The 26,221-nt window shown below is 41.3% G+C and overlaps 1 protein-coding gene across 3 annotated transcripts in view; it reads right to left on the bottom strand.

Annotated features, from left to right (window-relative positions):
- lama1 (laminin subunit alpha 1) overlaps positions 1-23,923 on the bottom strand; it is a 121,289-nt gene extending 97,366 nt beyond the window's left edge. For 2 of the 3 annotated variants that reach the window (XM_016997130.2, XM_008119968.3), the window contains exons 1-3: positions 23,747-23,923; positions 4,114-4,284; positions 368-480 (exon numbers count right to left, since the gene is read on the bottom strand). In XM_016997130.2, coding sequence (XP_016852619.2) covers positions 368-480; positions 4,114-4,284; positions 23,747-23,825 — 363 coding nt within the window. In that variant the 5' untranslated portion in view covers positions 23,826-23,923. Of the gene's footprint in view, positions 1-367; positions 481-4,113; positions 4,285-6,926; positions 7,201-23,746 lie in introns of those variants that run through there. The other variant, XM_008119969.3, reaches the window with a different exon arrangement.
- Positions 23,924-26,221: the final 2,298 nt, after the last annotated feature.

The following is a 26,221-nucleotide window of genomic DNA, read 5'->3' on the forward strand; positions in this document are numbered from 1 at the left end:
CTCTAAACATCCTACAACTTGTGCAAATAGAAAGTTTGGGATTCTTCCTTTTCACATACATCAGGATTTCATACCCACAAAGGGAACCATTGGATACCAGTCAAAGAATAAGGAAAACTGACAATTTAATTTGTACGCTTTGCAATTTTGTTGATATGACTAAGTGAATCCATTTAAGTTTAAGGAAATCTTACAAGAGTGTGTAAGAGATAAAAAATAGTTATGTGGGATTACTACCAACAAGCATCTACTGATCACTCATGAAATTATTTCTTTACTTCTCCCATTGGACTCTACGGCAGAGAACTAGAAATATTTTGATCATGTTATACACTAAAATGCTATACTTTTATGTAGCTGTTATTACCTGTCTTAAATCCAGAGTGATGGTTACCCAGTGATATTCTCTTCCATTCTGAATACTAGGACTTTGCCACCAGTTGTTAGTACCATCTATAGCATTTGAGATAGGATGTCGTTCTAAAAATAAATCAATAAATGTAAATTAAAGTCAGATTTTCTGCCTGGAATCTTTAACTTACTGCATTCAGACTGCATTCTAAATAAATTCCTGCCCTCTTAATAAGATGCATGTGTCCTAAAATGATGAGGTGGCAATCTCACAAAGAACAGAGAAATGTTATACAGGCTCCTTCTACACAGCTGTATAAAATACAGATAATCTTCTTTGAACTGGATTATCTGGCAGTGTAGACTCAGATAATACAGTTCAAAGCAGATAATGTAGGTTATCTTTCTTGATATTCTGGATTATATGGCAATGTAGAAGGGTCCAGTTTTATTTAGAACTATCTTAGGAATCCGGCGATGCCCGGGTTATTTGAAAAAAGCATTATTTGTCTTTGATTGTTAGGTATTCTCAGTTTGGAGTAGGTGAACTACAATTCCCAGAATCGTGGGTCAATCCTCCCCAAACCTGCCAGTATTCAAAGTTGGCCATTTTGGATCTGTGTACCAAGTGTGGTCCAGATCTGTCATTGGCTGGTCATCGCCTGGCTGCAGTGCTCTCTGGATAGGGGTTAACTGTTACAACTCCCAGATTCCCGGGGCAATTGTCCCAAAACATCTTTCAGTATCCACAGCAGGCTATGTTGAGTCTGTATGCCAAGTTTGGTCCAGATCCGTCATTGGCTGGGTTCAGTGCTCTTTGGATGCATGTGAATTACAACTCCCAAAATCAAGGCCCATTCCCACAAAACCCTGCAGTATGTTCAGTTGGTCATAAGGCTTCTCTGTGCAAAGTTTGGTCCTGGTTCATTGTCGGTGGGGGTCACTGTTTCTCTGGATGCAGTTGAACTATAACTCTCTTTTCCCCAAACTTGTCCAATATGTTCTATTGGTTATGCGGGCTCTGTGTGCCAAATTTGGTCCTGATCCATCATCGGAGGGGTTAGGAGTGCCCATTCATTGCAGGTGAACTATAATCCCAGTATCTACTACTCCCAAATGTCCAGGCCAATTCCCCTCAAAACCCACCATTATTCAAATCTGGACGTATCAGGTAGAAATGGCAAGTTTGGCCCAGAGCCATCATTGTTTGGGTTCATAGCATTCTGGGTGTAAGTGAACTACAACTCCTCTAAATTCCCCAGTAGGAGTCACAGTGCTCTGGCTTGATGCAGGGTGAACTACAACTTCCACCATGTGGAGTCAATCCCCCAAACTCCTCTTTTGCTGTGTTTATCTGCAGACAGATTTGAAAGGGAAGGGCAGTAGGCGGGGTCATGCAAATTCCACACCAATGGAGAACCCTGGAATGCCTGTCTGTGGTGGAGGAAAATGCACAATCTAGGATGAAATGGTCACCAAACGAAAGCATTCCTTGGGTGGTGGTTCATAGTGTTTGGGAAGGACATTGGCAGGGTTTGCGCTAGATGTTCATGGAGCTCACTGTAACCTGCAATGTGAGTGGAAAAGAGTGACTTGGTGGCTCCTTAGCACTGGGAACTGTAGCCTGTTTGTGGAGGCCGGAGGCTGTCTGTGTGAATAGACACCCGTGTCACATACACACATACGGGTTTTCATTCTTATTATGGATATACATATAGATAGTCAGTGAGAAATGAAATCTCCCCACATCCAGTTCAGCCAAAACCATTCATTTTAAGACCAAGATCAAATTATGTAGTTCCACTTGATCTTTTTTCTTACACAATAACCAGAGATCCATCATCTCCTGCAGTTCACACTTTCCACTTACCCACAAGATGTGATGTAGAAGACTAAGGCCCCTTCTACACTGCCATATAGAATCCAGATCATCTGAATTATATTTTTATTTTTTATTTTTTTATTACATACTAGCTTGGGGACCCGGCGATGCCCGGGTCATTTCAGAATGGTATTATTTGTCTTTTAATGTTATGTTTTCTGTTTGGAGTGGGTGAACCACAATTCCCAGAATCGTGGCTGAATCCTCCCCAAACCCTGCCAGTATTATAAGTTGGCAATTTTGGGAGTGTGTACCAGGTGTGGTGCAGTACTCTCTGGATGGGGGTGAACTACTGCAATTTCCATATTCCCGGGGCAATTGCCCCAAAATATCTATCAGTATCCACAGCAGGCAATATTCAGTCTGTGTGCAAAGTTTGGTCTAGATTCGTCATTGGCTGGGTTCAGTGGTGTTTGGATGGAGGTGAACTACAAGTCCCAAAATCAAGGCCCCTTCCCACAAATACCTGCAGTATGTTCAGTAGGTCATGAGGCTTCTCTGTGTGAAGTGTGGTCCTGGTGCATTGTCGGTGGGGGTCAGTGTTTATCTGGCTGCAGGTGAACTATAACTCCCTTTTTCCCAAACTTGTCCAATATGTTGTATGGGTTATGGGAGCTCTGTGTGCCAAGTGTGATGCTCATTCATTGCAGGTGAAATCCCAGCCAGCTTATCAGCTGTTAGGAACTGTGGGAGCTGAAGTCCAAAACACCTGGAGGTCCAAAGGTTGGGAACCACTCCCTAGATCCAACCTAATTGAGCTGTCCGCACATCAAAGACATTGGGGGCACTGAATTTCCTGCAACTCCTGAAGTGATTTGCAGTGCATCTTTTGCAAGATTAAGGGCTGGAAGCAACATTTCTGATGCAGAATCAACTTCTGTCATGTGGGCTATGTTTGAGATGAATACACTTTATCTGGTCCATGAAGACCTTGGATAGGAAACCTTCTGGGGTGTATTTTTTAGAACAAAGGTGGAACAAAGGCTTCCTCTGATGATGGAAAATAAGGCACATTGTTTGATTTGACCTAGTGTTCCACGTAAATGAATACTATTGAAAAAAGGTGCATTATGTCCAGATTTATTCATGCATACCATGTAAATAATCAGATCCAGTGAATTTGACTGATTTAAAATAGATCTGCTGTAATTTGGTACATTTCTGAACAATCCAAAATTTAATTTTCTAGTGACTACAGTGGCATTATTTAGGGCCTAAACAGCATTCTTTAAATTACCAAAGCAGTTATATGCCTAAGTGCTGGCTTTAGCTTATAAGCCCTAAACAGTTCCGACCCAGCTTACCTGTCCAAATGTATCTCCCCCTATAAACCACTTCGGAGATTAAGTTCATCTGGGGAGGCCCTGCTCTCAGTCCCGCCTCCTTTGCAAGCATGACTGGCGAGGAAAAGAGACAGGGCCTTCTCTGTGGTGGCCCCTTGGCTGTGGAACTCCCTCCCTAGCAACATTAGATCAGCCCCTCCCACCTAGCCTTCAGAAGGAAAGTAAAAATCTGGCCCTGGGATCAGGATTTCGGAGAATAGCACAGTGCAATAATAGATTTGAAATATTTGCAATGTCTACGGAATGGCCCTAGACTACGATTTCTGGATGGCGTGATTTTAATTTGAAAGTAATGTTTTTAAAGGTTTGATATGTATTAATTTTAATTCAATTTATTTTAAGCTTAATGTTGTGTATGTGTTTAAGGTGTTAAATAATTGCCATATGAAAGGCGCCTTGTGTCCCCTTCAGGGTAGAGAAAGGCAGGGTATAAATAGGGTAAATAAATAAATAAATAACCAGCTGTAACTCAAAACACAATCAATGCTATAAGCAGCATCTCATGAAACAACCAGAAACAGTTTCAATCTAACTTGCCTTTGGGATTTGAACTATTGGAGTCACATATTCGACACTGTGCATTGCGAAGAGGTCGGCCAGGAACATGCTCCACAAGTTTACAGAACATCTCAGGGCCCTTTTCACCACAAGTAGCATTGGTGCTGATATGAGCATTGCTAGCAAGGTTAAGAATGGCAGGAAATAAACCTGAAAGAAGGGAAGAAAAGAAAATCATGTTATAAGGCACTCTGAAAGGTACATATGGAGTTCATCCCATGATATTTTATAACTAGATTTCTTTAATCTGCCTAATCTGCCTAGATTGCATCATTTACAACAATATGGAAAAGTTTATTTTGATTACTTTACACCTTCATCCAACTTTCAAAGAAAAGTTCCATTATATTTTCATGAACCTTTGTCAGGTTTCTGTTACAGGAGGATGATTTCTTATGTGTCTGCACGAACATGCCCATTTAGGAATTTAATAAATTAGCATCAGTCTGAAACAGCAACTTTAGTAACATATGTAACAGAAAAATAAAGCACTGTCTTTAGAATAACAGTATAAGGCTCAAATGCATACACTGTATTTTATTTTTTTTTCCAGCAGGAGACAATTCAAAAAAGATTTATGTCCAGGACAAGTCTGGCAATATATCTGGGACACAAATCACAATGTGTTATGACACTTAATTAATTCAGAACCACATTCACAATCCAGTCTAGCATAATAAAAAGATGTCAGTTTTACTCAATGAAATAATGAAATTTAATACAACTTGCCATTAAAACCCTCAGTGAAGCTTTAAAACAAATCAAAGGGGGGCTCTCTTCTGACAGATCAGCCAAGGATTTCTTTAGAAAAGCTGAAAGGAGTTATGTGGACATTAAAAAAACCCAAAACCTAATGAACATTTTCACGTACAGAGCTTGGAAAGTTTGTTTTAACTATGAAGTCCAAGTCCCAAATTAGCATTAGGGTTTTGGTAATTGTAGCCCCCAAAATTGACTTTGAATCCATTTCAAATATTCTTGTGGTGCTTTGCACATTTTAACATATGCAGGTGGATGGTGGGGCTAACCAGTTCTCTCCCTATGCAGCCTATGATCTTCCCACATGTCTACTGTGTGGGCTATAAATCACACTAGGAACAGTCTACAGACAAAGGCATGGGGTTGGATCCAGCTGTTAAGCCCTGCTCCCGACCCTGTCCAGTGCCATTAAAGATGCAGAGTAGAAAGAGATTACTTTTCCCTCTAGACTTTTGAATAAGTTTTTCGGCTATCGTTTTTGTATGTTGTGAATCCATTAAACAAAATGTGCTTCCAATTAAGCACTTTAGACTGGTGACTAAAAGTAAATACCTTGGGACTGTGAGATCTTGGCTTGAAAAATATAAACTGACATAATAAATGAGTTTGCCTTTTAAGTGCCAAAGTTCTGTTTGCTGGTGTTGCTGCAAGCCCCCATGGATATTGCATTTCATTGCATTAATGTGCTTTATAATACTGCCACTGGTCATTTCCTGTACTCTTATATTTGCTTTAAATATATCATTTGTTGAAAGAGTACTTAAAGAGATGTAATGCTCACTGAGGCAAATGGGACACTTTAGTCTCCAGATACGTATTAAGTTGCAGAAGTCACATAGAACTAGATATGCAATATAGATATTTTATGACATTGTTTCCTGAAGTTTCAGCTCCCTACTAAGTTGAGTTTCCCCCCTAAGACAGAAAGGTCTGGCAAAATTCCTTGCCTAAGAAAACTTTATGAAATTCATGGGGTTGCCTTAAGTGGGCAGGCGACTTCAAGGCATAAGCACCCACGTGCACACACACATGCACACACAAATCTATCATGCTCATGTGCAAATGCTTTGCAGACAAAGTCTAAATTACAGAAAATAAACATTATACCTCATATAATATACACAATTTCAGATGTATTTTCTGGCTTGCGGCATTTAGGTCTATGCCCTTAACTGTCTTACCACAAACATTCTTTGAGACATGGAGATTTATGTCCTATAGTGCAACAAGACATATAAATATCCTACTGTACCCCTCAAAGGTGCCAGAAAATATTTCCAGATTAAGCTATTTAATGGAGATTTTTTTAATCATCTGCTTGGATGAGGGTTAATAGAAAGAACCAGTGAGGAATAAGAGAGAGATCCAAGTGCTAATTTAAACAAGCAAGTGTGTATAATTGCTCCTTTTAATGTTTGCCAGATCCTTTAAATAATGAAGTGAAGTTGGTATTCCTTTGATTATCCAACTGTGCATTTTTGTCTAAAGGGGGAGAAAAGTTTCTCACAGTAAAAAGAAATGCTACCTGATACCAAGAATAGGTTACAGTTCATTTGACCTTGAATTAAAGTTACACCTGGAACAGTAACAACAATACACTCTAAATATAGTATGCGAAAGCACACCCCACTAAAATTTGTGCAGATGATTTGCCCATAAACCTAACTAAGGTCAAAGGGTTAAGTAAACACTAAATTGGAATACAGTAAATGTATAGAGACTTGGATAGAGACATGAGACGTTTTCTAGAGGTGATATGAAAACTGTTCAGCAGAACTCAAGGTACATAATCCTACCTGAAAATATTATTTTCAACACAGTTCCAAGTGTCTTCAAATTATATACTTCAAGTAACAAGTAGATGTGTTTCTAGGCATAACTTATTTAACAGAACATTTGGTACCAGATAACAGAAACACTCATAACATCTAAAGAATAGAAATACTTTCCTACATGACAATATGCAAATAAAAATCTTTCAAATCTTTTAGAGACAATATGAAGGTTTCTCAACAAATCCATTCATGAATCACCTTTTCTTTCACCAGCCTCGATGTTTCTTAAGATTTTGGAGGCATAACCTGTGCATTTTTAGCATACAGAAGGTAGCGGATGAAGAAGGCTTATCTGATCTCTCTTGCTTCTCTGTTTTGCTGTTTATGTAAGGATTCTGGAGGCACCTGCTGTTTACCAGGCCATTTGTAGGCAGGCACACGCATTTATCATAGGATTGATTGGAGCAGAATCTCATTGATTTATTGCTCAGAGTTTATAGCATTGGTGATGCAACCTGACACTGAAAGTCTGTATTTCTCCAAGCCTCCGTCACCATCCTGTGAATGCTGATGCTAATAAAGAAACCTCCACTTAGAGGAAGAGGGACCTGGGGGGCATAAAAATACTTGTAAAATGGTCAGAGGCTTTGTTAACTGATTCATGCCAGTATATAGAATATCAGCTAATTTATTTACTGCATGTTGCTCAAAGAGGTGGTACATTATGTGTGTTACTTTGAGCAGTTACAATCAAGCTGCAACTCAGAATTTGTATTCATAGTTGAATAATCAATTGTTCAAATGGTAGGCCAGCTTCTGGATTCAGAGTGTTGGGAAGGCACCGCAAAGGGGTACTGCAGGGAGCAACTGTTGAGATGAATGAATAAAATATAGCTTCATAATTAATTCCAATGTTATCCCTGTGAAGAAAATCAAACTGCAAAACAACAATGGATAATGTATACATTTTCTTTCCAAAATAACCTCTTAAATGGCTCAAAGACAGTTACTTTGTAAGTTAAATTTTCCAAGTAAAGCAACAGCAATTTATAACAAGTAGACAGCTGTTTCTTCTGTTATTCTGATAAAAATCTGGAACGAATATTTTGGAATGAAAGGCCTGGCTTTTATGAATAAGGAGAGACTTTTGGATTAGAATATTAAGACATTGAAGAATGGGTACTTAAAACTTGTATGATGATATCCAGAACTTAAAATGTTTATACAACCCCAACTATGAGTGAACCATGAATACAATATTGGAGCGTAGGAATTTGCACTTTGGCAATTCTTCACGTTCAAATGTGAGCATGAGAACTGTTCCAATAATTACAATATTAAGCCATTTTCAGTCCTGAATTTTCAAATTTCAACAGAAAAGTCCAACCACAAATAAGACAAGAATATGTGGCATTATGGGTGTAATCCCAAAAGCATCTGTGAACTAGCATTCCCTTTATGAAATCACATATTTCAACATCTTACATTCTGGAAACACAGATGGCTTTGCATCCAACAAGCCACAGTTTTTTTCGAAGTTCAAACTATTCCTTTAATATAATTATGTATTTTATTCAATTTGAGAGGCTCTGTGAATTCCTCCATCTTACCCTAGCCCATCCCATTTCATATTCATAGTTATTTAACATCTATGTCCGACCACTTGCTGGACATAGACCACTCTTTGGCATAGAGTGCTACCAGTATGCAGATGATACCCATCTACTCTTGCGTCTCGAACCTGGGACAACCACAATTCCTGAGAACTTTAAGCTGTGTTTGGAAGCAGTGATGAGTTAGCTGCGAGCGAGTAAACTAAAAGTGAATCCTGCAAAAACTGAGATACTCTGGCCCGGCCAGCCACCAGAGTTAATCCAGTCACTGCCTGACTTTGATGGGGAAGTTCTGGTTCCGTCTGCTACTGTTAAAAGCCTTGAGGTTGTGTTGGACTCATAGCTGACAATGGAGGCCCAGATCACTGCTATAAGTAAGCAGGCCTTTTTGCATCTTCGCCAGGCAAGGAAATTGGCATCCTACCTTTCAACAGAAGCATTGGCAATGGTAATCCATGCAACAGTCACCACTAGGTTGGATTATTGTAATGCCTTATAGGCTGGCCTTCCAAAGACAAAAACCCAGAAGATCCGAATGGTCCAAAATGTGGCGGCCAGGCTGCTAGTGGGATCATCTATAAGATCCCATATTACACTGATTCTAAAACAATTGCATTGGCTACCAATAGAACATTGGATCTCTTATAAGATACTGATCCTAACATTTAAAGCTTGAAATGGCCAAGGACCATTATATCTTAAGGACCGCCTCATTCCTTTTATTCATCAGTGGTCACCTTGATCCTCCCAGGAAAATCTCCTATATGTACTGGGTCCTAGGGAGGTACGCCTGGAAGCTACAAGGCGTAGAGCCTTTTCGGCCTATGCTCCAATTCTGTGGAACTCATTGCCTCCATATGTTAGAGCAATGTCGGATTTAAGTAAATCAGTTAAGTAAATTGTGCATTTAAGTAAATCAGATCTAATTTGCCAAATAGTCACTGTTGAATGTTTTTATATTGTGGAATGATATTTTAAATTGTAAGTTGCTCGGAGCACTCTGGTGGAGAGTGACTAATTAAGAAATAAAGTGAAGTGAAGTGAATCTGAGGATGCAAAATCCGTGGATATGAAGGGCTGACCATAGTATATATTCTAAAACTCTAGATAACTTTTTCTTTGATTTAGAGCCATCAGACATTTGAAAGCACTTATCAAAACTCTTTTTTGGCTGGAATACTATTTGTTCCTACATATGGGAAGGTGTTGGGTAAAAGACACTAATGTCGCCACCGTATTTCCAAATGAAACTAATCAGAAGCACTGGATGAGCCTGTTTATATAAGTCCCTTACAAAATGTAACTAATTGCTGAAATAATGCATGCGAAGTATTCTGGGTTCTTAAATGACCTCATTTTATCAAAATAATCAGTTATAATGCTTATCAGTAGTTCTAATAAAAATATATTCATATAATCAACATTAAACTGGCATTCTGAGCAGTATAAGAATAAATAAGTATGTTAAGGGTAACAGATGAATGAGGACAATTAGAATCAAAGCAAGATACTTGTTCCATGTACCGCATGGGCCTAAAGCAAGTGTTATGCAAGACTTTGGTCAACATTCTAGCAAAGTTAATCTTCAAGAGGAAGCAATAAAACAATCAGTGGTCTGGTCAAGTATTTTCAAGGTTGTAAGATGATCTCACAGCCCTCTAGACTCTTTAAAGTTACTGATCACAGAAACCCCACAGAGAATTCTTCTCATCAGTGTGGCAACCACTGAAGATTGCTGACTATGTAAAAAAAAAAAAAAAAGAAGGCTCACCAGGCAGCATTTACAAGGAGATAAGAGAAATTCCTGGAAATCTCTCCTATCTCACAACTTACAGCAATGATTCTCAACCTGTGGGTCCCCAGATGTTTTGGCCTTCAACTCCCAGAAATCCTAACAGCTGGTAAACTGGCTGAGATTTCTGGGACTTGTAAGCCAAAACACCTGGGGACCCACGGGCTGAAAACCACTGGCTTAATCCCAGAAGTGATTTTACTAAATACACCTCTTTCTGAGGCTCGCAAACTATAATACATTTGTTCAAAAAACACACCTTCATCTTTTAACCTTATCTTCAGCCATAACCTTTCATCTAGAAATACATATTCAGGAAGCAACATAAATCAAGTTGATAATTGTTTCCTGCTAAATTAAAACAGATATTTTTAAAATTACCGAAGTGGTCTGAAAAAGCAGATTCCTCCGTACGTTAGAAAACCTGGCTGGGCCATCCAAAAGTGGGACAAATGGAAGAGTACTGAAATTATATTTCTAACCTAAATTCACACCATCTGTCTACTGTTGATTTTATGATGTCTTAGTACTGGAGGTAAATTTGTGAGAAACATATGGAAAGGATGACCTTATTAAATTTCATTAAGGTTATTCTTTCCATATAGAAAACAGTTCTTGTACAAATTTGCTTCTAGTCTAGTTTCAAGATATCATAAAATGAAGAAGAATACAAGTGATGAGATATGGGGTTCAGAAAGATCATTTAATTTCTGAAGACTTCCAGGAGAATCCTACATAATGACATACACTGTAAAACAAAAACACTTCAGAAACTAGATGTATAATCAAAAAAGGAAGGAAGAAATGAAAGCACTCATCCTTGAATAATTTCTTGGAGTACTAAACATTGGCTTTAAGTGGAAACATAGGGAGATCACTATGGCTGTAGAACATAATACTCCTTAAACATATTTCAACAAAGAAAAACAAATTATCTTGAATACCAAGTAATTATGAAATGAATTAATATCACAGTACACTTCTCAAACCTATGCAAGATATATCTTCTCCTGTCCTGAAATGCTTTAGCAACAACATTGGGCCCTTCCAGACAGGGCAGAAACCTGGGAGGAAGTGGGTTATTTCGATTCACTTCCTCTAGGGTTTCTGTTTCCATCCCCAACCCAAACCCCGGGCTTTCTCTTGAGAGGTGGCTAGATGCCATCCCAGGTCAACCAAAGCTTGACCCAGGGTGACATCCAGCCCTCCGCCAGCCCCCCATTCCCCCCCCCCCAAAAAAACTGTGCAGATATAAATAAGGAGGAGGAGAGAGATTTGGGGGGGGGGGATTGGGGGAAGAGGTGAAAGCCTGAAAAACGAGGACGGCTGTGGGGATTGACCCCAGACTTTAAAAGCAGTCCCAGGAGTCAATTCCCACAGGGGCCCCTCACTTGGAAAGATCCGAAGCTTAGTTTAAGGTTCGGATCTTTCCAGGTGTTTAATTATTCCAGAGCAAACTGGGAAATCCCAGTTTTCGCCAGATTAAGGTGTCATTTGAGTGCCTCAGGTAAAAGCAAGACAGGTCCCAAGTTTCAGGCTTGTCTGGAAGGGCCCACTGATGTTAAACCAAAAGAGGGCCGGGGGGGGGGGGGGGGAGAGAGAGAGAGAGAGAGAGAGAGAGAGAGAGAGAGAGAGAGAAAGAAGGAGAGAAGGAACTATCTACTTCCTCTTCTTCTTTAGGAAAAGATGTCCTTTCCATTTAAGTCCTGGAACTACCAACAACTAATCAACATGTGCAGATAATTTTTCAGTACACAGAAGACATTGTTGTCTGGAGGACAGAGACAAAAGTATTTATTGCTGACAAGAGGCTTTATGTTAATCTTTAGCCTGCTTAGAATGCATTCGTAAGATTTTTCTGCATCACACATACTTTTGTACACTATGGGCAAAGCAGTCTAACTGGACTTAAAAATAACTCTAGTTTGCTCTCTGAAAGGCAATACAAAGAAGCTAGGAGTAAGGGCCCTTCCAGACAGGTCCTATATCGCAGGATCTGATCCCGGGTTTTCTGCTTTAAACTGGATTATAGGAGTTCGCACTGCCGGATAATTTAGTACAATAGAGTCTCACTTATCCAAGCTAAATGGGCCGGCAGAAGCTTAGATAAGCTAATATCTTGGATAATAAGGAGGGATTAAGGAAAAGCCTATTAAACATCAAATTAGGTTATGATTTTATAAATTAAGCACCAAAACATCATGTTATACAACAAATTTGACAGAAAAAGTAATTCAATACGCAGTAATGTTATGTTGTAATTACTGTATTTACGAATTTAGCACCAAAATATCATGCTATATTGAAAACATTGACTACAAAAATGGCTTGGATAATCCAGAAGCTTGGATAAGCGAGGCTTGGATAAGTGAGACTCTACTGTATAAACAGAAAAACTGGGATCAGATCCTGGGATATAAGACCTGTCTGGAAGGGTACCAAGACATCTTTTACTCATGTTGATGGTTACTTATGTTTATTTATTTATTTATTTATTTGCCTGCTCTTATTAAACCAGCAAACCAAAGCTGGTTCCTTAAGCTCAGGACCCTGTTTCTCAATTTGTAACCAAAAACGACAATATAACAAAATAACTCCAATTTGCAATGATAGTCTTAACAACTTACACATTTAACATAACAAACTTGATGTTACGGCAAACCTATAAGTAATACATTTAGACTAGATCTAAATACTGGACGTCATCAGACTTCATCTGCTCTTAGAAGCTAATCAGGGTCAAGACCAGTAAATATCTGGATCAAGGACCACCTAAAGATATTCTTTGGTGGCCTCTGATCCAGATATTAAAGGCTGGTTCCCAGAGAAACCCAATGGCAAACTACATCTGGGTATCTCTTGCCTAAGAAAAGTCTATGAAATTCATGGGGTCTTCATAAGACAACAAGTGACTTGAAAGTAAAAAAAGAAGACTTTTAATCTGTAAAGTATACTAATATAACTTTTTTCATTCCCTCCAAAATCCCCCCCCCTTTTTTTTTTTTTTACAAAAAACAGTAAAATAGTTTATAGGAAGAGACCACATCGGCCATCTAGTTCAGCCCCCTGCCATGCAGGAAAAGCACAATCAAAGTACCCCTAACAGATGGACATCCAGACTCTGTTTAAAAGCCTCCAAAGAAGGAGCTTCACATTTTTTTCTAGTGAAAACAGACAAAGAGTGGATCCAGACTAAGATTAACAGCCTGGTTGAATAGCTCCTTCTTTTACAGTGACTGCATTTTCTCTGTTTACCAAACCACTATCTCCTTAACCAATTTGATATATTGACAGATAGCCTGTATTGTTATTGGTCTATCTACTGGTTAAATAAATCAACAATCAGCATCCATGTACATGTCACACAGCAGGGGAGTCTCTGACCTCCATGCCTAATCTGACCAATCTCAAAGGGCTCTACAAAAGGTGCCTCTTTCTCTACAAACCACCACCCTTCCAAATCCCCATGATATGCACGCTATTTCCCAATCAGAAAAGAGCAGGGAAAGCAGGAATACCCCTCTTGTACCTTTCTAGAGACCAGAGAAAACAATGCAGATCCTCTCCTCAAGAGCTTCTTACCTGCTTAATTGAGGGTCTTTCCAGACAGACCCTATATTCTAGGATCTGATCACAGGTTTTATGTTTATCCCAGATTATCTGGCAGTGTGGACTCATACAATCTAGGGTAAAGGTTTCCCCTGATGTTAAGTCCAGTCATGCCTGACTCTGGGGGTTGGTGCTCATCTCCATTTCTAAGCCGAAGAGTCGGCGTAGTCCATAGACACCTCCAAGGTCATGTGGCAGGCATGACTGCATGGAGTGCCGTTCATACAATCCAGTTTAAAGCAAAAAGCCTCAGATCAGATCCTGGAATATAGGATCTATCTGGAAGGGCCCTGCGAAAGCCTAAAGTGTACAAGAGAGGTAACACTGGGAAGTTTCTCCAGTGCTAAAACTTCCCAAAAAAAGGGAAGCAACTTTGCTCCTTTTCCCCATGCAGAAGAGCTAGGGCTTGAATAAACCCCGATTCCTACTTTCAGCAACAACCATAAATTTCAGTTGTCTCTATAGTAAGGGAATGTAATATAAAAACATGGCAATACACATGACATTGGGAAAGGGGACATGACTATACTCACTGTCACCTATTTGAATCAGAGACGGACAGCATGGTGATTTCACCTAGGCACACAAAATGGGAACCACTCCTTTGTAGAAAGGCAAAGGGACATTTTTTTCAGCCCAAAGACTATGCTCTCTCCTGCATAACCATCTAGGTCTCTCACAGGATGCTCCACAGGACGGTGGGCTGCAGAATTGAGGAGGGGGTGTTCTAACCAAAACAGTATGCTGCCTTGGAGCTCCCAGTGGAGCAATGGTTAAACCTTTGTGCTGGCTGAACTGCTAACCAAAAGGTTGGCGGTTCGAATCTGAGGAGTGGGGTGAGCTCCTGTCTATCAACTCTAGTTCGCCAAGCAGGGACATGAGAGAAGCTTCCCACAGTATGGTAAAACATCAAAACATCCAGGCATCCCCTGGGCAACGTCCTTGCAGACAGCCAATTCTCTCACAACCAGAAGTGACTTGCAGTTTCTCAAGTCGCTCCTAAAACGAAAAAATGCTGTCCTAAGTAAAAAACTGAAAGGAAGCTAAAGTTTCTTGCTCTAAAGATCAGCTATATCCATCACTCCTATCTTCTCCCCTTCCCAGCTTTTTTCCACAGAACAAGCTATCAAGAAGTTACTGTTTTACCTTGCAATCGATCACAGCACCCCATGAAGATCTTTATCAAGGGAACTCAAATTGTATTGTGTGTTTTCCTGCATGGTAGGGATTGGACTGAATAATCCTTGTGGTCTCTTCCAGTTATATGATTCTATATCCCAATAATTTCAAGGTCATAAGAATCAAAACTTGGTCTGTGACCCTGCCTTGTTCACTAACAACAAACTGAAGGTTTACTATGTCTAATTGCATGTAGTGGAAAATCCTTGTTCACCAAGAGCAGTCCTCTGCATTATTTCTTTAATTTGTAACTTATTGCATTATACATGAATTAAAATGGCTTACATTCAGTTTTTCCAGATGTCACTGATTTTGGGGATGAGCACTGGGTTATACAGAATCAGGAGTAAAAAAAGCCACATAAACCGGAAAATCCTTGTGGATTTATTTATCTACATTCCACAAGATGGCTAATTAAGTAATATTTTCACAAAGCACCAGAGCCAACATGGCAGCAGGCTGATAGATACATGATTCAATTACCTTGGTGAATCGAAGAAAGCCCCAGGTCTGACTAGTGTCTGACTAGGAGAGCTGCCTCATTAAAGCTGCCAGATGGAAGAAATAAAAGAAAGAAGAGATATATCCCCGTATTGCAAATGGAAGGAATGTATTATAGTTCAGGGTAAGCTAAGATTTCTACCACATGCCTCCCAGGTTGCTCAAATCCATAGAGTTTCAACAATATTAACAGCAAAGGGATTTCTGAATCAAAGGCTGGAGCAGATATACCAGGCTAGAAATGGAGAAGACTTAATGACCACCAACCATCAAAACACTCTTCTACTGTTATTACAAACATTTGTGAACATATCAAAAAGATATTTTTCTGGAGGGAATGGGAAAAAAGTCACTACACTTCAGACTATATCAAAACTAATTGTGTGGAGTTACTGCACAGTCAGCTTTTTTAAAGCAAAGCAGCGGCCTTCTTACACTCCAAAGCGTCTTTGTTTTCTGTCAGGAAATATGCAACCACATAATGAAAAGCAGGAAATGCTAAGCATCTTACCAATGCTAGTTTCAATGGTATTCTAATATATGAATTCTGGCTGTCAGCAACCAGTGCATAGTTTTGTTAATTGCATTTTATTGAGTTTTTTTTCCAGCAGTATTTTTGCATATAGTTCTGTGCCTGAGAGAAAGGTTTCTTTAAATGCTTGGGACTGCTTTTGGGTTAGCATTTTTAGATAAGAAAGGGAAAACGTTAAATTATGCAAATCCATTCTCATAAAAAGGATTATGATAGGCATCAGTTCCAGTAATAGGCAAACATGTGTTATATACTTTTTGTCAATGTATGGCAACCCCCGTGAATTTCATAGGCTTTTCTTTGAAAAGGGACACTTTTCAGAACAGGACCATTTTTAAGTGTAATGCCAGTCAAAAATATACATTGTTTATCTTTGGATAGCATAGGGAAGGGTTCACACCCCTGTGGTGTTTGATTTGCTGTCTGTGCCCCTGATCAGAAGATGTCACCTCACTTTCTATCCCTGTGATAATTAGATTTTGAAAAATGTGGCTTGTTGTGGAAACAAGAATTGGGGATAAAGCTTCAGTGGAGACACCTTTTCCCCATGATAACTCTTTCAGGAGTGAATTTTCCTTCTGAGGGGTAGGTTTCTCTCACTTCCTGTTGTCTCACCCCCATTCTTAACTATGAGTTGTCTGTAAGTCAGATTTTTTAACTCAAAAATTGACTGTATTTACATAAACAATGACATAAGTGTGAGCTTACAGGCTTTTAGCAACATGGGGGCTTTGATGTTCACTCAGAAATACTGCATTCAGGGGTTTCCCTTGTGCATATATGTTTCTAAACAGAAGTCTTTCTATACTTCCATTAGTTCAGAAGTGACACAGAAAGAATAAAAATGCAGAAAAGCTTCAGATATGTCCTGCCCAGTGCTTCCTATGCTTCAAACTCCTTTATAGCAATTAAATCAAAATTTGAACAAGTCCCTGCCAACAACCACAACATTGTTAATGCTTGGGTTGCTGTGAATCTTTCGGGCTGTATGGTCATGTTCCAGAAGCTATCTCTCCTGACATTTCACCCACATCTGTGGCAGGCATCCTCAGAGGTTATGAGGTACCTCTGAGGATGCCTGCCACAGATGTGGGCGAAATGTCAGGAGAGATAGCTTCTGGAACATGACCATGCAGCCCGAACGACTCACAGCAACCAAGTGATTACGGCCATGAAAGCCTTCGACAATACATTGCTAATGACATCTATGCACTGCAGTTCACAGCAAGGTGCGGGGCAGCAGAATGATCCAGTTCCCATTTGAGTATTAAAAAGCAGAACGAAGAGCAGCAGATTCTGGCAGCTTTTCCAAACTCTGAAGGTAATACCTGGAAGCTTTCCAGTGTTATTACACCCAAGTATATCAAGATATATGCTAGATTGTTTTCTGGTGATGCTTCACTAACGTTGTGCAAACAGTGGAGAAATAACTGCATTTTTCACATTTATTGACAGAATTACTTTTGCTTTTAGCTCAGGAGAATGACACATTATATTTCTTTCAAAGCGCAACTCTTCCAAGTTTTCATTCTTATTCAGAAGCAATTAGGAGACTAGCAAACTTCCAAATATTAACTCACAGAGTGCTCTTTCATTGCCACAATGCTAACTAACAGCACAGGAGGGGGAAACCAAACAACCTTTAAGTGCTATTACTCCAAGATAATAAATGGCAGAGGATCAAATGAGGTACATGCATCATCAAGATTCAAGTAGCATGAAAATATGTGTGTGCTACATACACTATTGCCTTCTCTATTGCTAAGAAGGGCGATAATTGTTTTCCATCAGCTCTGCTTTGCTGTGTTTTACAGTTTCACCACACTTGTAGAACTGTCCAACAAATTGGTCTGGTGACCCTGAGGCTCTGGGAAATTCTCCCGTATTCTTGAACTAATCCTTCACTGGCAAGACTGAGACAATCTGGTTCATAGGTTACTTTTACTAGTTGCCTTGCATATCAAATTGCCTTTACAAATGGTTTATTCATGTGAACAGTGTAACTTTTGACTCTTGGGAGGGGAGCTCTGAAAATGCATATTAGGGTTCCATTTTAAATGACTTTGTGATTCTAACATTATGCAGCATGTGACACTCAAGGTATGAAGACAGAATATAGCACTTGAGTTATACTAACAAAACTGCAGTCTCATACATATCCATGTAGATACCCATTAAACATAAGGAGTACCAGTGGCGGAGTGGGTTAAACCGCTGAGCTGCTGAACTTGCTGACTGAAAAGTCAGCGGTTCGAATGTGGGGAGTGGGGTGAGCTCCTGCTGTTAGTCCCAGCTCCTGCCAACCTAGCAGTTCAAAAACATGCAAATGTGAGATCAATAGGAACCGCTCGGGCAGGAAGGTAACAGCGCTCCATGCGGTCATGCCGGCCACATGACCTAGGAGGTGTCTATGGACAATGATGGCTCTTCAGCTTAGAAATGGAGATGAGCACCAACCCCCAGAGTCTGACCCGATTAGACTTAATGTCAGGAGAAAACCTTTACCTTACCCACTAAACACACTGACTTCAGTGAGATCTTCTTCCAGACAGATACAATATTTGTTACATTCCTATCCAACTATTTCCTCCAATACACCTGTCTCTCCTCTTCAACTTCTCCTTAATCTTGAAAGGTAGCCCAGAGTGACAAGCAGTGACTACAAACTGAAGATAACATTACCTAGATCTCATTTATCACATTCTTGAATGAACCAGTATGACTGCAAAGAAACATCCAAATCTGAGGCCCATTCACACTACACAATGATTCCACACCCCATCCAGTGGATTCCTGGGATTCGCAATTTGGTGACGCACTAGTGCAGGGGTCCCCAAACTAAGGTCCTTGGGTTGACTGCGGCCCTCCAAATCCATTTACCTGGACCTTGCCCTAAACTTTAGACTTAGGGTCGTCCTAAGTCTGAAACGACTTGAAGGCACACAACAACAATCCTAACTAACTTAACTATCTCATCAGCCAAAAGCAGGCATACTTCCCATTGACATATTTGTACGTTTATGTTGGTTAAAATTGTTCTTCATTTTAAATATTGTATTGTTCTTTCATGTATTTATTTATTGCATTACAAATAAGATACATGCAGTGTATCTTAGGAATTGTTCATGTTTTTTCCATCTATAGTCCAGACCCCCAACAGCCTGAGAGACCATGAACTGGCTCTGTGTTTAAAAGGTTTGAGGACTCCTGCACTAGAGCTTTCTGGCAAATAATTTTAAATGTGTATATGAGCTTTCAAGTTGCTGGTGAAACATCCCTCCCTAAATTGCAAAGTCGGGATTCTCAAAGCTTGCTGCCATGGCCACTAAAGAAGACTCGTGCTATTATTATAATAATGCAGACTGAAAGGGCAACCACAAAGTGTACTAAGAGCAAGAGAAAGTATTTTTACTGGGTTGCTGTGAGTTATCCAGGCTGTATGGCCATGTTCCAGAAGCATTCTCTCCTGGCATTTCATCCACATCTACGTATGGCAGGCATCCTCAGAGGTTATGGGGTATATTGGAAACTAGGTCAGTGAGGTTTATATATCTGTGGAAGGTCCAGCGTGCGAGAAAGAACTCTTGTCTGCTGGAGGCAAGTGTGAATGTTGCAAATGGCCAACTTGATTAGCATTTAATTGACTTGCAGCTTCAAGGCCTAGTTGTTTGCTGTCTGGGAGAATCCTTTGTTGGGGGGTGTTAGCTGGCCCCGATTGTTTTCTGTCTGAAATTCCCGTTTTCTGAGTGTTATTCTTTATTTACTGTCCTGAGTTTAAAGGTTTTTTTTAATACTGGTAGCCAGATTTTGTTCATTTTTATGGTTTCCTCCTTTCTGTTGAAATTGTCCAGATGCTTGTGGATTTTAATGGCTTCTCTCTGTAGTCTGACATGGTGGTTGCTAGAGTGGTCCAGCATTTCTGTGTTCTTAAATATGCTGTGCCCACGTTGGTTCATCAAGTGCTCTGCTATGGCTGACTTCTCTGGTTGAGTTAGTAATACATCATGCATTTCAAATCTAACTGCTGCAGATTATTCTACAAAAATCTAGCCAGAAATTTCACACACAGTAAACACTGCAAGAACGTATTGTATTGTTGTTTTGAAAAAATACATTTTGAATCATGACAACAGAGGATATTACAAAGATTCCCAACCTGTTTCCCTTGCTCAGCAATACCAAACAGTAATGGATGGCTGACGGCACTCTTGCTTCTGTGCCACCGAGAAGCAGTTTGATGAAATGCATCCTTCCTCTGGGACGCCTTAGTTCGCGTGCATCCCTCGCCTGGGGATGCAGTAGCCTCTTCTGTAACTTGGACATGAGTGCCAATACCTATCTATCTAAATCTCAAAAGTGAATAGAGGTAAAAACCATTAAAAAAAAAACAGGGGTGATCCATCACCCTCTAGAGCTAGTGGTGAATGCCAGGACTCAGCCTATCCAGGAAGAAAAGGACAGTGGGTTGCTTTGAGTTTTCCAGGCTGTATGGCCATGTTCCAGAACAACAGAGGCTTCCCCCAGGCAGGAAACAGCCAAGCTTTAAAGCTACAAGGCTATTCAATGATAATCAAGGTGATCAATTGCAACATTCACACTTGCCTCAAACAGACATTCCATAGATATAAATCCCACTTGCCCAATTTCCAACAAACCTCACAAACTCTGAGGATGCCTGCCATAGATGTGGGTGAAATGTCAGGAGGGAATGCTTCTGGAATATGCCATAGAGCTCAGAAAATGTATAGCAACCCAGTGATTCCAGCCATGAAAGGCTTGGACAACACACAAGAAAAGGACAGTTTGAGGAGAGAGGGAAGGAGGGAGGGATAAGGCTGTGAATGTGGCCTCTTCCTCCTTGTTAGAGGAGACAATGGGGCAGCCTTTGCAAAGAGCCTTTTCCTCCCCATAGCGATACTTATGCATCAGTGGGGAAGGGAAAGGACTGCATCAAACAGCCTTCCTACTTGGTGCAGTGTGGGGATCAAGACAGAAAAGGAGTCTGTATTAATGGGGAAGGTCTGCATCAAATAATTTTAGGACTTTGTGTGTATGGAGATCAAGACAGTAAAAAAGGGGTCCAAAGGGAAGCGCCTGGGAGAGGGGAGCCTGCACTTCAAAGCATTCCTCAACCCTCCCCAAGTTTCGGCTTCCACAAAGCAAAGGGGGCGGCCCCTTTCCCCCTGGAAGCCAGTGCACTCCCCTTGCCTGCCAGATGAAAGAAAAGGAGAAGGGAAGGAAAAGAAATGGGAAAGGGAGGGGGTGATCCACCCAAGCATCCAATTCACCATGGAAAAAGAAAATGAAGGAAAACTGCCATTTCTAGATGTCCTAGTCATCCGCAAACCCAATCAACAATTGGGCCACAGTTTCCAGAAAACATGCACACACAGATAGATACCTACATAAAAACTCCAACTATCACCCAAGTTAAAAAAAAAAAAGGCAATGGAGAAAAGACAAAGATCCACCCAGAGGAAAAGTGTTCTTACTATACATCAAGGGAACCACTGACCACATAGGGAAGCTGATGAAAAAACACAACCTACAAACTATCTACAGATCCACGCTACGTTCAGCAAAAGACAAGAAGGATCTTCTCATCTCTGCAGGACTCTACCATATACCATGCAGCTGTGGACAAGTTTATGTAGAGACCACCAAACGCAGCATTAAAAGGTAAAGGTTTTCCCCTGACGTTAAGTCCAGTCGTGACCGACTCTGGGAGTTGGTACTCATCTCCATTTCTAAGCCGAAGAGCCGGCGTTGTCCATAGACATCTCCGGGTCATGTGGCCGGCATGACTGCATGGAGCACCGTTACCTTCCCACTAGAGCAGTACCTATTGATCTACCCACATTTGCATGTTTTCGAACTGCTAGGTTGGCAGGAGCTGGGGCTAACAGCGGGCGCTCATTCCGCTCCCGGGATTTGAACCTGGGACCTTTTGGACCCCAAGCTCAGCAGCTCAGCGCTTTAACACACTGTGCCACCAGGGGCCCCAATGCAGCATTGCCCAAACACAAATCAAGGAACATGAAAGGCACGGCAGACTAACTCAACCAGAGAAGTAAACCATAGCAGAGCACTTGATGACCCAACCTGGACACAGCATATTATCTAAAAACACAGAAATGCTGGACCACTCTCACAACCACCATGTCAGACTACACAGAGAAGCCACTGAAATCCACAAGCATGTGGACAATTTCAACAGAAAGGAGGAAAACATGAAAATGAACAAAACCTGGCTACCAGTATTAAACAACTCAAAAATCAGAACAGTAAATAAGAAGCAACACTCTGAAAACAGAGGAGTTCCAGACATGAATCAACCAGGGGCAGCTAAGAACTCTGAACAAAGGATGCCCCCAGGCAGGAAGATGCCAGGCGGTGAAGCTATTCAATGCTAATTAATTAATCTGGCTACCAGTATTTTTTTAAAAAAAACTCCAAAATCAGGACAGTAAAAAAAGAACAACACTGTGGAAACAATTTGAGACAGAAAACAATCAGGGGCTTCTAACACCTCCAAACAAAGGATTCCCTCAGGAAGGAATCAGCCAGGCCTTGAAGATGCAAGGCGTTTGAATGCGAATCAAGGTGATTAATTGCAACATTCACACTTGCCTCCAATGGACAAGAGTTCCCACCCTGGACCTTCTACACAGGGCTGTAGCAGGGGGGGAGGGGGGAGTTAGGGGTTCACCCCCCCAAAAAATCAGGTTTTAAAAAAACTGGTTTACTCATAAATTTTAACTTATTCGTCGCTAAAAAAAAAGTTTCAACCCCCCCCCCCCCCCAATTTTCTGGCTATGGCCCTGCTTCCACAGATCTATAAACCCCACTTGCCTAGTTTCTAATATATTTCACAACATCTGAGGATGCTTGCCATAGATGTGGGCGAAACGACAGGAAAGAATGCTTCTGGAGCATGACCATACAGCATGGAAAACTCACAGCAACCCAGTAAAAATACGTTCTCTTTCTACAGTTTGTGGGTGCTCAGGGCCTCTTTCACTCCACAGGATTATAATAGCACGAGTCCCTTTTGGTGGCCATGGCAGCAAGCTTAGAGATCCTGACTTCGCAATTTAGGGAGGGATATTTGACAGGCAACTTGAAGGCTCATACACATATTTGAAATCCCACACTAGTTTCCAACAGACCTCACAACGTGTTGTCGAAGGCTTTCATGGCCGGGATCACAGGGTTGTTGTATGTCTTTGGGGCTGTGTGGCCATGTTCCAGAAGTATTCTCTCCTGATGTTTTGCCCACATCTATGGCAGGCATCCTTACCTCACAACCTCTGAGGATGCCTGCCATAGATGTGGGCGAAACGTCAGGAGAGAATACTTCAGGAACATGGCCACACAGCCCGAAAGACATACAACAACCCCGAGACCTCACAACCTCTAAGGATGCCTGCCATAGATGCGGGCGAAACGCCAGGAAAGAATGCTTCTGGAGCATGACCAGAGAGCCCGGAAAACTTACAGCAATCCGGAGGGGAGTGAGTTACACATCACAGACAGATGGAGGAGAGAGAGAGAAAAAGAACAAGGGAGAAGGAGCAGGGCCAAAGTGGGCGCGGAAAGGAGACCTTGTCCAACCTCTGGAGCTCCGAATGGGAAGAAGAAAAGAAAGAGTCGTTGAAGTGGGGACTCGGGCAGCAGTGCCTATGGGGGAGCCCACCATCCTTGCCACCAGATTGCTCCGTGGGTTCGAATCTGTGGGTGTGGGACTAACTTCCAGCCATGCTTTCCACGCGGGCGTGCGCACGTGCTCCGAAGCGGACACGCGTGGGCTGGAGTCCTCCGGCGCCTCTCTCCCTCCGACCCCCTTCCTCACCTCGGAGCTGGCCTTCAGCCCCGGCGCAGAACAGAAGCAACAGCAGCAGCAGCCTGGAGGAGCCGAGAAGGCGAGCCATCCTCCCTCCGCAGGTGGGACGCGGAAAGGAGACGCGGAGACCCTTGTGGAGCCTTTTCTGGTGGCCTCCTCCTCCTCCTTTTCCTCCTCCCCTTCTCCTCCCTGCCGCCCTCTGAGGCCACTGAGCTCCCCCTCCCTCTCCCTCTCCCCCTCCCCTGGGTTTGGAGGGAACCATTCCCACAAGGGGCGGGGGTCTCTGGAAAGGAGCCGAGAGGGGAGAGGTCCCTCCTCTAGGACTGACTTCTCCACTTCTCCCTGAAAAAGGAACAGCTTCCAATTTGGGAGCATGTTCGAAGGCACCCACATTGAGATTGCAGTGACCCGAGACCCCCACAAATGGACCAAGCTCATTTGCAGCCCCCTGGCTCCACGTGGTTCGTCCCAGTAGTCGCTGGGGACGCTGGACAGGGGCTCTGGTTGCCGGAAAGACGCATTCTTCAGCCACTTGAGAGTAGGGTTAAGACAAAGCCACCTCCAGCTTCCTTGGGAGCTTTGCCCTCACCATAGAGAGGTGCATCTACACCAGGTATGGGCAAACTTCGGCCCTCCAGGTGTTTTGGACTGCAACTCCCACAATTCCTAACAGCCGGTAGGCTGTTAGGAATTGTGGGAGTTGTAGTCCAAAACACCTGGAGGGCCGAAGTTTGCCCGTGCCTGATCTACACTGCATCATCTTGTTAGAAGTCAACAAGTGATATTCACAAGCATTCATGTAATGGCACACGGGTAACTCAGCTGTTAAACTGAAGAACCATGTCTTTGAACTGCCAAGGACCAAGACCTGCCACTACAAAAATGTATTTGGGTAGAAGAGGGTGGTTGTTTCTTTATAGCTGCAATTGCAGTTGTAATTATAATTGCCCAAAACATATAAAAGGTAAAGGTTTCCCCTGACGTTAAGTCCAGTCATGTCTGACTCTGGGGTGTGGTGCTCATCTCCATTTCTAAGCCGAAGAGCCGGCGTTGTCCGTAGACACCTCCAAGGTCATGTGGCCGGCATGACTGCGTGCAGCGCCGTTACCTTCCCACCGGAGCAGTACCTATTGATCTACTCACATTGACATGTTTTCGAACTGCTAGGTTGGCAGAAGCTGGAGCCAACAGCGGGCGCTCACTCCGCTCCCGGGATTTGAACCTGCGACCTTTTGGTCTGCAAGTTCAGCAGCTCAGTTCTTTAACACACTTCGCCATTGGGGCTCCTAAAACATATACACTCCCTTTAAAAAATCTTTAGTGTAAATTATGCTCTAATCGATAAAAAAACCCAAGTTTTCTTTGAAAAATAACATATCTTGTTTACTCATAAACATCTTGTATTATTAATAATAATATACAGTAGAGTCTCACTAATCCAAGCCTCACTTATCCAAGCCTCTGGATAATCCAAGCCATTTTTGTAGTCAATGTTTTCAATATATCGTGATATTTTGGAGCTAAATTCGTAAATACAGTACAGTAGAGTCTCACTTATCCAACATCTGCTTATCCAATGTTCTGGATTATCCAACGCATTTTTGTAGTCAATGTTTTCAATACATCGTGATATTTTGATGCTAAATTCGTAAATACAGTAATTACTATGTAGCATTACTGCCTATTGAACTACTTTTTCTGACAAATTTGTTGTATAGCATGATGTTTTGGTGCTTAATTTGTAAAATCATAACCTAATTTGATGTCTAATAGGCTTCTCCTTAATCTCTCCTTATTATCCAACATATTCACTTATCCAACGTTCTGCCGGCCCGTTTATGTTGGATAAGTGAGACTCTACTGTAATTACAACATAACATTACTGCATATTGAACTTCTTTTTCTGTCAAATTTGTTGTATAACATGAAGTTTTGGTGCTTAATTTATAAAATCATAACCTAATTTAATGTTTAATAGGCTTTTCCTTAATCCTTCCTTATTATCCAAGATATTCGCTTATCCAAGCTTCTGCTGGCCCGTTTAGCTTGGATAAGTGAGACTCTACTGTAATAATTTATTTTTATACCCCGCCGCCATCTCCCCGAAGGGACTCGGGGCGGCTTACACGGGGCCAAGCCCAAGCATAACAGTCATAATAAAACACATTAAGTAAAACAAGTAAATAAAAACATATTAGTAACAAATCAATAAAACATGGATTGGATAAAAACATAAAAAATGCATAAAAATAACTAGGCCATAAAGTGCATATATGAAGAATGAGGACAAGAAAGACGCCCGAGAATGTTAAATAGGTAAGGGACAAAAATTCACCATTCCTATTGAAGTTGAGTAACATATAGGATGTAGTTTCTCTGTTTCAAGTACACACTGGGTATCATTCTTAATCAACATTCCATAGTCTTTTAAGTATACTTGTACTTATTGAAGTCTAAACAGCAACATACATACATCCTCCTTCA

The sequence above is a fragment of the Anolis carolinensis genome, chromosome 4 (assembly GCF_035594765.1).
Source record: "Anolis carolinensis isolate JA03-04 chromosome 4, rAnoCar3.1.pri, whole genome shotgun sequence".
NCBI lineage: Eukaryota > Metazoa > Chordata > Lepidosauria > Squamata > Dactyloidae > Anolis > Anolis carolinensis.